The sequence below is a fragment of the Neoarius graeffei genome, chromosome 13 (genome assembly GCF_027579695.1).
Source record: "Neoarius graeffei isolate fNeoGra1 chromosome 13, fNeoGra1.pri, whole genome shotgun sequence".
Lineage (NCBI taxonomy): Eukaryota > Metazoa > Chordata > Actinopteri > Siluriformes > Ariidae > Neoarius > Neoarius graeffei.
The window spans coordinates 23,831,355-23,843,415 of record NC_083581.1 but is presented as its reverse complement, the minus strand read 5'-3'; the positions used below and the strand labels follow the sequence as shown (position 1 = coordinate 23,843,415).

The 12,061-nt window shown below is 42.5% G+C and overlaps 1 protein-coding gene across 4 annotated transcripts in view; it reads left to right on the top strand.

The window, feature by feature from the left end:
• The window catches only part of mical1 (microtubule associated monooxygenase, calponin and LIM domain containing 1), a 98,306-nt gene that overhangs the window by 54,688 nt on the left and 31,557 nt on the right, over positions 1-12,061 (top strand). For all 4 annotated transcript variants that reach the window (XM_060937365.1, XM_060937364.1, XM_060937363.1 and 1 more), the window contains exons 12-17: positions 2,104-2,251; positions 3,229-3,425; positions 10,069-10,163; positions 10,320-10,385; positions 11,354-11,546; positions 11,765-11,838. In XM_060937365.1, the coding sequence (XP_060793348.1) occupies positions 2,104-2,251; positions 3,229-3,425; positions 10,069-10,163; positions 10,320-10,385; positions 11,354-11,546; positions 11,765-11,838 (773 nt within the window). The remainder of the gene's footprint in view (positions 1-2,103; positions 2,252-3,228; positions 3,426-10,068; positions 10,164-10,319; positions 10,386-11,353; positions 11,547-11,764; positions 11,839-12,061) is intronic.

Genomic DNA, 12,061 nt, shown 5'->3' with positions numbered 1-12,061 from the left:
AGGAATGTTAACCCATTCTTGTCTAATGTAGGATTCTAGTTGCTCAACTGTCTTAGGTCTTTTTTGTCGTATCTTCCATTTTATGATGCGCCAAATGTTTTCTATGGGTGAAAGATCTGGACTGCAAGCTGGCCAGTTCAGTACCCGGACCCTTCTTCTACGCAGCCATGATGCTGTAATTGATGCAGTATGTGGTTTGGCATTGTCATGTTGGAAAATGCAAGGTCTTCCCTGAAAGAGACATCGTCTGGATGGGAGCATATGTTGCTCTAGAACCTGGATATACCTTTCAGCATTGATGGTGTCTTTCCAGATGTGTAAGCTACCCATGCCACACGCACTAATGCAACCCCATACCGTCAGAGATGCAGGCTTCTGTACTGAATGCTGATAACAACTCGGGTCGTCCTTCTCCTCTTTAGTGCGAATGACACGGCGTCCCTGATTTCCATAAAGAACTTCAAATTTTGATTCATCTGACCACAGAACAGTTTTCCACTTTGCCACAGTCCATTTTAAATGAGCCTTGGCCCAGAGAAGACGGCTGCGCTTCTGGATCATGTTTAGATACGGCTTCTTCTTTGAACTATAGAGTTTTAGCTGGCGACGGCGGATGGCACGGTGAATTGTGTTCACAGATAATGTTCTCTGGAAATATTCCTGAGCCCATTTTGTGATTTCCAATACAGAAGCATGCCTGTATTTGATGCAGTGCCGTCTAAGGGCCCGAAGATCACAGGCACCCAGTATGGTTTTCTGGCCTTGACCCTTACGCACAGAGATTCTTCCAGATTCTCTGAATCTTTTGATGATATTATGCACTGTAGATGATGATATGTTCAAACTCTTTGCAATTTTACACTGTCGAACTCCTTTCTGATATTGCTCCACTGTTTGTCAGCGCAGAATTAGGGGGATTGGTGATCCTCTTCCCATCTTTACTTCTGAGAGCCGCTGCCACTCCAAGATGCTCTTTTTATACCCAGTCATGTTAATGACCTATTGCCAATTGACCTAATGAGTTGCAATTTGGTCCTCCAGCTGTTCCTTTTTTGTACCTTTAATTTTTCCAGCCTCTTATTGCCCGTCCCAACTTTTTTGAGATGTGTTGCTGTCATGAAATTTCAAATGAGCCGATATTTGGCATGAAATTTCAAAATGTCTCACTTTCGACATTTGATATGTTGTCTATGTTCTATTGTGAATACGATATCAGTTTTTGAGATTTGTAAATTAAATTATTGCATTCCGTTTTTATTTACAATTTGTACTTTGTCCCAACTTTTTTGGAATCGGGGTTGTATAAATACACAGGTGATTTTTTTTTTTTTTCTTTTTATTATTATTATTATTTTTTTTTAATCGTATTCAAAAAAAGAATTTCTTTCCATCTTCAAAGGCGGCATGTTGATGTAATGCGCATAGACTTGCAACATACATGCAGACTAGTGCCACTTATCTACTCCGAGTCATATAAAGTACTTTCTTTTGAAATCGATAAAATAAATCACAATTCCACCTTATCGTTGAATAGTTTTACACCAAACTTCGTAGCAGCTTTAGTGCTTGTAGGAACAGCATTTTCTTTCATCATTTGTAATTTTTCCTCACTTACAGTGATTGGTCAAGAAATTCAGACTATTTCTCGACAATCAGAGCACACAATTTTCTATAATCACCTCCATGCTTACTGTATACTAAACAGAATTGAGTATTCTTTTGATTCCACAGTCCAATTGAATATAAAAGATTGCAGACAAAGTGTGGAATAAAGTGCAGTTGTATATGTAACACAATGCGGTACAACATCGAAAGTAGTAGTACAGCTATAACAATATGGTGTGTCGTATTGTATCTGTCGATACGAGTCTCTGGATTCAGTACATCTGTATATTGAATAATACACTCGCCAGACTATAGGGTAATAAAATAAAGTATAAAGGCTATTTGTCCTAAAATGACATAACGCGTGCAAAATATATCGACTTGACAAAGCCCGCACGCTGTGCTCCATTTCTATGACAGTAATTGATGGTATTGCTACATTCTAGCTAGTACAGCATTTTCTGGTTTTAGTGAATGATGAGGGGTGTGTGTGTGCAGCTTCTCTGCGACGTGTGGCAGATCTGCTGAGCTGGTGTCAGAAACACACGGCCTGGTGTGACCGGGTCAAGGTGAAAGACCTGAGTCAGTCATGGAGATCTGGCCTGGCACTCTGCGCCCTGATCCAACGCTTCAGACCCAAACTCATGTAAGGCTTCTTTTTGTGACAAAATTACTTACGGGCACAGATCGAAGAAGGTTAACCGATACTGGAATAACAATTAATTTGAAAAAGACGCGTCTAAATGGTAATTGAAATATGAAAGGCAAAGCGTATGCGTTACTGAAATGTTTGTTCTGTTAAATGTGTGATGAAATACTTTTCCTTTTGCTCTTTAAACACACGCACAGCATGACCAAGTGAATAAGTGTTCTCTGAATATGTAGTGATTTTATATTAGATTATAGCATGGTGCTGTTCTTGAATATCATTGATGTTGATTAATTTTCTGGAACAGCGGTTCTGACAGTCATGTTGGCTGCAAGGCAAAACACAGGTTTATATTAATGCACTCATTATAAAACGCTGTCATTTCTACAGTAAGAACTGATTCACGGGATAAAATCCATAATACATGGATTTTAAAAATGTGCATTTTATCCCCAAGAAATGATTCATTGGTGTGGTGAAGCTTTCTATAAAATACGTTTATAAGGAGCAGGTAAGGCTGCTTCTTTAATTTTTCTGCCATGAGAAAGGATGGAGGACATTTACACTTTAATTTACTTGAAGAAAAAGTGAAGGAATGAACTGCTTCTAGCTGCTATACTGTGAGCCTTTTTCACACGTTGCTCAACGTTTAAATGTGTCTGTAATATTTATTTTTTTTTTAATGTGACATCTTTTTGTTTTATAAATAGCGTCAGAAAAATTATATAAGATGAATAAAACACTTCAAAATGTGCTCAGAGGAAAATACTTAATGTGCAGGTGGTAACAGTGACTACGCTTCATCACTCAGCCTCATCCATCATTGATGATTTTCATATAACAGCAGCACTGTGTGATTTATGTCATGTTTTGAAACTCCCTCCGCGATATGCAGAAAAGTATTTTGTCAGGTTCAAAAGGCCCAAGCTGCACCATCTGCTGTTTTCCAAGCTGAAGCTTGCTTTCTCTTGCAGAGACGTTTCCACTCTGGACGAAAATAATGCCACATACAACAACCAGATGGCCTTTGACATTCTCCAGAAGGAGTTTGGCATTGCACCCATCATGTCTGCCAGGGACTTTGCCTCTAGAAAGGAGATTGATCAGCTGTCTGTGGTGCTCTACCTCACTCAAGTCCACAATGCTTTCACTGAGACTCCCAAACCAGCAGGTAGATGTGTCGTCAGCACTAGTACAACATTTGACATAGATTTGGTGTTAATAATCAGTGTTTAAAAACCAAAACATATGGCAGTGTTTCTCACAGTCCCAGAAATCTGTAAACCATCACACATCATTATGCGTCTATGGACAGATGACATCAAAGTGTGTAAAATTGGATCCTGCATTTTTGGTGCTTGTCACCCCTCATTAATATCAAGTAAACAAGCTAACAGTCTCTGTTTGAGGCTGGCAGTGAAGAGTTTGCACATTTGGATATTTGGAAGAACAAATCTGTCTGTGGTTCGCAGCAGGGAAACCTGCAAAACCATGCAAATGACACTCTTAAGAGTCACACACACCGAGTCTTGTACCAGAGTTTTTCAGCTTATAGTTAGATAGCATAGATAGCTGTGGTTTTGCAAACAGACTGTTTAAATTGAGTCACATCCATGGATGTCAAAAGTTTGGACACCCCTCCTAATTCAATGTTTGTCTTTTATTTATTTTTTTTATTATTAAGACGCTTCATGTCTTAAAGTAATGATGGATGTCATTTCTCTGTACTTAGACTACGTTCAGACTGCACCCTGAAACGACCCATATCCGATTTTTTTGCCCATATGCGACCTGTATCCGATTTGTTATTGACAATCTGAACGACACAGATCTGATTTTTTCACATGCGACCCAGGCCGCTTGGATATGTGGTCCTAAATCCGATGCATATCCGATCTTTTCACATGCGACTGCAGTCTGACCGGACAGGTCGCATTCATGCGACCTACACGTCATCAACAAGAGACAAACGTCACTATTCTGCGTTGGCTAATCCCACCTCTTTGGTGGAAAACAACAACATTTGTACAGTTTTCAGAATTTAAATAGACTTTTATAGAATTGATCAAGCTAATGGTGGATTTGGTAGGGACCTGGATGTTGATCTGTTAGCCTGTAAACGTCCAGTAAACGACTCCATTTAATTGAATTGAAATTGACACTCACGTTTCTGACTTATGGGTTTTTAAAATAGCATTCTGACCACTAAAATCTCAATATTTTTCAGCAAAACAACTACAGATATATTCTAAAATAGTTATTTACATGAATCAGTTTGATTTGAAAAAATAAGTCGGTAATGCTATGAAAACTCACTTCAGTGTCTTCTGTGAATCATAACATCAAAACTAGCAGACTGAGATTTTTGCTGAATACTTCATCAGAAACCGTGAGAGCTAGAGAACATCCCTATAAAAGTTATCTGATTGATATTCACGAGTAATCCAGTCAGAAACCGATCAGAAGAGAGAGAGCCTGGCCACTTTCCCTTGACTCAGAAAGCACCGGCAGTTGCTTTTTACTCTGTTTTTACTCTGTTGTACCAACTTCAACCTAACGTTACTCCCAAAGTGCTGAACAGATCTTAACGAGATAAATTTCTTTGGAAAGCAGAGATTATAAGCATTTTTGTTAATGATAGTATTCACAATGGAAAATATTCAAGGGTTAAGCAATGACTGATTTGGAGACTTAAATGAGCGTCTCTATGCACAATTTTCACAGCACGGCCAGCAAGCATCTGATATGCCTATTTGAAGGTGGTCAGGGAGTCAGCAGTTTTGACCTCAATGGGAAGGTTATTCCTCCAATGGGGAGCCAGGACAAACAGCAGTCTTGAGCGGGCTGGGCAGGAGCAGAGAGGAGGAGGGGCCAGGCAACCAGTAGCAGAGAAGTGTAGGGGTCTGGCAGGCATGTAGGGTCTGATTAGTCTCCGGAGGTATGCTGGAAGAGCAGCAAGCAGAGGGGTAATGTTGGAGGAATGAGTGAGGTTGTAGACCAGGCAGGCTGCAGGGGTCTGGTGGCAGATGCTGGAAGGACGGCAAGGGGAGAGTTGCAGTAATCCAAGCGGGAGAGGATCAGCACTTTGACCAGGAGCTGAGTAGAGTAGGTGGTGAGGAAGGAGCAGATCTTTCAGATGTTGTAAAGGAGACTGCAACAATGTTCGCTGAAGAGGGGAGTCGGTCATCGAACACCACCCCTAGGTTCTTTGCGCTGAGTGAAGGTGATGTAGAGACGTCCCCCAGAGAGATGACAAAGTCCAGGGGTGGAGAGAATGGAGTGAGAATGTAGATCACCTCGGTCTTGCCTGGGTTGCGCTTCAGATGATGGTTGTCCATCCACCTCTGGATGTCACGCAGGCGAGCAGTGATGTGAGCAGAGACCTGGGTGTCAGAAGGAAAAGAGAGAAAAAAATTCAGTATCCTCAGCAGAGCAGTGGTAGGCTAGACCATGAGCAGAGATAATTGGGCTAAGAGACTGGTCTAGAGGGAGAAGAGAACCGGACCAAGGACTGAACCTTAGGGGACACCAGTGGCAAGTGGGCATGGTGCTGATACCATACCAGACCAGGTAACCTGGAAGGAGCAACCAGAGAGGTCGGATTTGAACCAATCCAGGGCTGTCCTGCAGATCTTCAGTGCTGATAAGGGTGATGGGAGGATGGGGTGATCAACTGTGTCAAATGCAGCAGAAAGGTCTAGGAGGATCAGGACAGAGGAGAGGTAGGTGGCACGTGGTGCATGAAGTGCCTCACTGATGGAGAGAAGCGCGGTCTCTGCTGAGTGTCTGGCTTGGAAGCCAGACTGGTGAGGATCCAAGAGGTTGTTCTGGGAGCGAAAAGAGGAGAGTTGGTTCGCAATATCGCGTTCAAGCATCTTTGATAGGAAGGGGAGAAGAGAAACCAGTGGTTGTTCTGTATGACTGAGGGGTCTAGGGTGTTGTCCCCCCCCCAGAAGAGGGGGTTATGTGGGCCTGTTTTAAGCTGGAGGGAAAGTATCCAGAGGACAATGAGGAGTTGACAAGGGAGGTGATGTCAGGAGAGATGAGTGGATAGGATCAAGGGTACAGGTGGTAGTATGGTGAGAGAGAAGGAGCCTGGAGACATCAGATGTGGAAAGAGGGGGGAAGGCAGGGGTGGTGAAGGAGTTACCCCCAGTCTTTTTCTCAAAGAAGACTGCAAAGTCCTCTACAGTGATGATGGACTGAGGTGCAGCTGGTGGTGAGCTGAGGAGAGAAGAGAAAACATAAGTTTACAAGGGTTGGAGATGGAGTTATGAATTTTGGAATGATAAAATTTGATCTTGGGGAGAGGAAGAGGGATGGAAAATGAAATTAAGTGGTGGTCAGACAGATGGAGAGGGGTAACTGGTGGGATCTGAGGAAGACCAGGTCTAGAAGGTTGGAGGAGAGTGCAGCAGGGAGAGATCAAAGGAGTGGAGTAGTGGAAGGAAGGCAGCAGAGTGGGAGACTCCTCGGTGAAGGTTGAAGTCTCACAGGAGCATTAGTGGTGTGCCATCTGCTGGGAAGGAGCTGAGTAGGATACCCTCATATCCAGAAGGCCTGGAGGGCGATAAACAACAATGATCAAGAACAAGGTGAAATTCAAGGGAGGTGAGAAAGTGGAAGAGGTGAAAATTTCCATGACCTGAGAGATCAATAAACCAGTACCACCACCACGATGGTCAGGGGGTGTGAGAGGTGGAGAGGGCTGCAGGTGGTGTCAGGCGAAATCCAGGTCTCCGTCAGTACAAGGATACGGAGGGACAGGAGGGAGGCATAGGCAGAGATGAAGTCAACCTTCTGTGTGGCAGACTGGCAGTTCCATAATCCAGCAGTGATCCAGAAGGTGTCTGTGGAGGTAGATGAGGTTGGAGAGACGTGGTCCTTGCGGGGGACAAGGAATGGGGTAGAGATATGTCAGTCCATGCTGATTTACAAAGATGGCTCTTATTTGTTTGTGCAACACAGAATTGCTCCACAAATTATTGAAAATTTGTTGATGTCCCATGTCTAGCTGGCCAACTGTACCATTAGTATGTTCAAGTCATGTCTTAATTATTCAGTCTGGTCCATATTCAGGCATACAGTGAGACAAAATACCATATTCAGTAAATAAAAGGTGTATTTTCACAAGACATGTACTACAATGGTGTCAAAAGAAAAGAAATGTATATTAGATGATGAGCGAAGCAAAATGGGACATAACTCCATGCATTAATTGGACAGAATCGCAGTAGTTGACACCATAATTATGTGAAGGTGACTTTGTAAATCACTAATTATCAGGATGTAAGTGTATAGCAGCTTATAAATTGATCGATAGTAATCCAGAATGACAGACCAGTGAGCGGTACAATGCTACGTTGCAGTTGGGGGGTGTGTGTGTGTGAACATTTGGTCATTTCCAATGCTGTAGGATTTGCAGATGAACTGGGTGGAAGCAAGAGTAATGGAGGCACTGTCTCTTTAAGAGCTCTTTTCCCAGCATGCTGTGCTGTCAATGGGCTGTTCTGTGCTGTCTGTATCTCAAGTGCTGCTGCACCAGCACACGCAGCATTTAGGAAACGCAGAACTCGAATGGGAAATGGATCGTCGCTGGGGCTAGGGTGGGATTCTCCCAGCCCTGCTACAGCATGTTCTCTCTCTCTGTCTCTCACACACTCACTCACTCATCCGGTCCATAAGAGGGGAAGCTGGCATCATCTAAGCTGGAAAAAAAGGTATTAATGGATTGAGAAATGATTTCACGTGCTGGGAAATGGGCTAGATCCAGCCTTCAGGCTTTTATGATGTGCTCATCTGGAATCCCATCCAGATGTGCAGGTAGAGCTGTCACTCGAACAGAATGATAAATGTGTCGAGGTGTGCATGCATTCAGGAGAATAGAGTACCATCTGCTGGGGGTGGGACGTGGGGTGGGTGGGTTGCATTCACCTAAAATGATGATTCATGTTTTGATTATGCAACCATTACAAAAATTAATTAAGGGCATGAATTTTATATCTAAATATTAAAATGGTCAGGCACAAACATGACTCACGAGTCAATGCTTTCACTTACAATTGAAGGGTTGTGATGTAAAATCTGTTTATTTCTCAAATTACTTGCCTAATGTGAGTTAGGTAACTATTCTTTAACTAGTCAGTTACTGTATTAGTATTTGAGAGCAATTTGTCTTTAAAATAGGTCTATAGTTAGTTACTTTCATCACATATCCATGCACTAAGAAATGAATTTGCTTATAATGGACATCTAAGGGAAGGTTCTCTCTCTCTCTCTCTCTCTCTCTCTCTCTCTCTCTCTCTCTCTCTCCCCTCCCCCCCCAGTATTTATGAAAACATTTTTGTACGGTTTCATGAATTTTGCAGTCAGGTATTTATTTAAACTGTGCATTCAGAAGGAAATATTTGTGGTTTTGCAGAACTAAAGTAGTTGTATGGGTCTGCTGGTATTTAATTTTTAATTAATTGCTTCAGGAAACTTGATTAAGAACAGCTTTGGTCATAGGGGTGTAACGATCCGATGATGTGGCTTTAAAACAACAATTGAAATTAATCGATGGAACACTCATGAAATGATTTATTATGAAAAAAGGACAACCAACTGGTTTGTGAAAAAATCGTTAATATTTTTAAACTGTGTACATAATTTAAAAGCTCACAAGCTTATTTTCTCATAACTCATCATTTTAAAATAGTCCTTATTTTAAGTCTCCATCATCATTATTCATGATTTAAGAGTAACTCCCACCCCAGATTCGAAGCAAAATTGATGGTCCCCTCGATTAGAGGCTACAAAATCGAATCCCATCGTAATGGGATTCTGTGATATCGTGTAGAATACGTATAGCTTTGATTTTATACTATCTCATCTCTAGCCGCTTTATCCTGTTCTACAGGGTCGCAGGCAAGCTGGAGCCTATCCCAGCTGACTACGGGCGAAAGGCGGGGTACACCCTGGACAAGTCGCCAGGTCATCACAGGGCTGACACATAGACACAGACAACCATTCACACTCACATTCACACCTACGGTCAATTTAGTCACCAGTTAACCTAACCTGCATGTCTTTGGACTGTGGGGGAAACCGGAGCACCCGGAGGAAACCCACGTGGACACGGGGAGAACATGCAAACTCCGCACAAAAAGGCCCTCGCAGGCCACGGGGCTCGAACCCGGACCTTCTTGCTGTGAGGCGACAGCGCTAACCCCTACACCACCGTGCCGCCTGATTTTATACTATATAATATGTAATTAAAATGTTTATTTACAGATTATTAACCAATTGCTTGTAAGTGCACACAGTCTGAACGGGTTTTCTTTACAGGGAAATGTGTCGGATATATTGTCCGTGATGATAAACTACAGATGTGATGGAGATAAGAATGATAAACAACAGAGCTTTTGGTACTACACAAAAAAAAAAATTCATAAATGTCCATGAAAAAAAAAAAAAACTATCATGTTACTAATCAGTGGTGGGTTTTCCAGAAGTCTCTTAACACTAAGAACATCTTAACTAGGAGAGAGAGCATTCATTGTGCTGCTCGCTCTACCATTTAACGATGTTCTTTGTGCTACGATGCTTTTGGGAAACTCGGCACAGTATTGTTCTCTTCGTTCATTTATTTATTTCTTTATTTTTGCGACATCAACTTGATTTTGTAAAGTAGTTCTTTCAGCTGCTTCCGTTAGAGGTCGCGACAGTGGATCATCGTGATCCACATATTTGTTTTTATAAAGGTATGTTGTGTTTTTTCATGTTTATGAATCAAGGGAAGTTGCTGACTTTGTTTTCCGTCCTGTGCTCCACAGAGCAGGCCAGCTTGAAGTCTCTTTCCTTGGCTAAAACACGCTCCGCTGTCTTTTTCCTGAACAAGCTCAAGCACAACTCCCTCCAGAGACGCAAGGTGGGCACCAAACGCCAGGCCAGATTCACATTGTACACCGACGTCTCCCCCCCCCTTCCCAAACAGCCATTCCAAATGACTCTAAATTCATTGTTTATGTCTTGGTTGAATCGCACAACATGAGCCACAAATGAGGTCATGTGACTTGTCCCTCAGGAGCGTCTGGCTGCCGAGAGAGAAGAAAAGGACAGAGATATGAGGGAGGAAGAGAAAAAGAAAGATGTGAGTACTGCCTTTTTAAAGTGGTGTGTGTGTGTAGTCAAACATTTGTTCCCCATGTGTGAGACAGTCCCTGCCATCGCACTGTAGCTGTGCAGTTTCTTCAAAGAGTATTTTCTTCTTTTCTTCTTTTACTTGCTGATCAGCACAGACAAAAATAAGGCTAATGAATATGGCTGATGTTTGTTTGCTAATGATCTTTCACGAACTCATTGTTGGACTGTAGATTCAGTTTTGCTTTGTTCTTTCCTCCATTTAGATGAGTGAATGCGGATTTTTTTTTTTTTAGCCTCACAGTAGGTGATTGGACACCATTATTATACCCCTGCTCCGAAGGAGGGAGGATGTACTGGTTTATCTCCGTCCATCCGTCCGTATCTCCGTATTTCCGTCTGTCCGAAACACCCTTTTTCTCAGCAACCACAAATCATAGCCACTTGGTACCAAACTTCAGCTTGGGGTTCTGTACCGTTTTCAGATCTGTCGCACATCAACTTCCTGTTTACCGACTGAATGTATTTACGAAACATATAGGGTGGATTTACAAAATTTTCGTAACACTTTTCTCAGCATCTACAAATCACAACTGCTTGATTATTTGGTACCGAGCTTCAGCTTAGGGTTCTATACCATGTATACCGTTTTCAGGTCTGTCGCACAGCAACGTCCTGTTTACCGACTGAATGGATTTACGAAACGTATAGCGTGGATTTTGACGCTATTTCAAGAAGCAAAATGCATGCTATTTCAAAATGACAGTTTACCAGGATGCTATGTGAAATCCCTGAGGAGAACACTGCTCTTTACTTGCTTCTTTCAGGGTTAATTATTTGTTGAAGTCAACGTTCATAATAAGTGTCCTATTCTTTCGATTGCTTGCATTCTGATCCAAGCGAGAGCGGGGGGATACGTAAGTGAGCAGTAGCTCACAGTTGATCTTGTTATCAGACTTGTTCTGTCTCCTGCTGTAGCCTGTGCCCTCAGTGCCCACAGTGCCAATGGGGGACGTCGGGAGCAGCGAGCTGTGTTACTTCTGCAGTCAGCAGCTCTACGTGCTGGAAAGGGGCAGCGCTGAGGGCAAGTTCTTCCACCGCAGTTGTTTCACATGCCAGCAATGTGGTACCACACTGCGCCAGGGAGGATACACCTTCTACGCCGACACCGGTCAGATATTTCACTGTTATAGGCTTTATCACTAGCGCAACGCTAAATATTACACAAGTACTCCATGTTGTGCTATGCGCATTACAGATGGATGTGAACGAATACATATTTGGATTGTTTGGAACATCTGAACCTATCTCTGTAGAGTAATGTACCATGATTGCATGCCAGCAGTCATGTCGTCAGTTTTGGCTGTTTACTCTTTACTCTGTCCACAGGGAGGTTTTACTGTGAGCAGCACTCAGAGCCGATAAAGGAGAAGAGAGAATCAGATCCGTGTGCAGGTGTAGAGGTATGGAACGCATCACGGCTAATTACACTGTGCGTTAGTGCTCCTGTCTTTTTCAGTCTACTCTGTTAGTGTCACAATGTTGATTTAATTATAATACAAATCCGTGTTCTGTATTTGGGTGGGAGATCTGCTCTACCGGGGCTCATTATGAAAGATTGCTTCCTCTAACACAGGAAATAAGAATGCAGGCATGTGTTATTGCAACGCCAGTGGACACATTGTG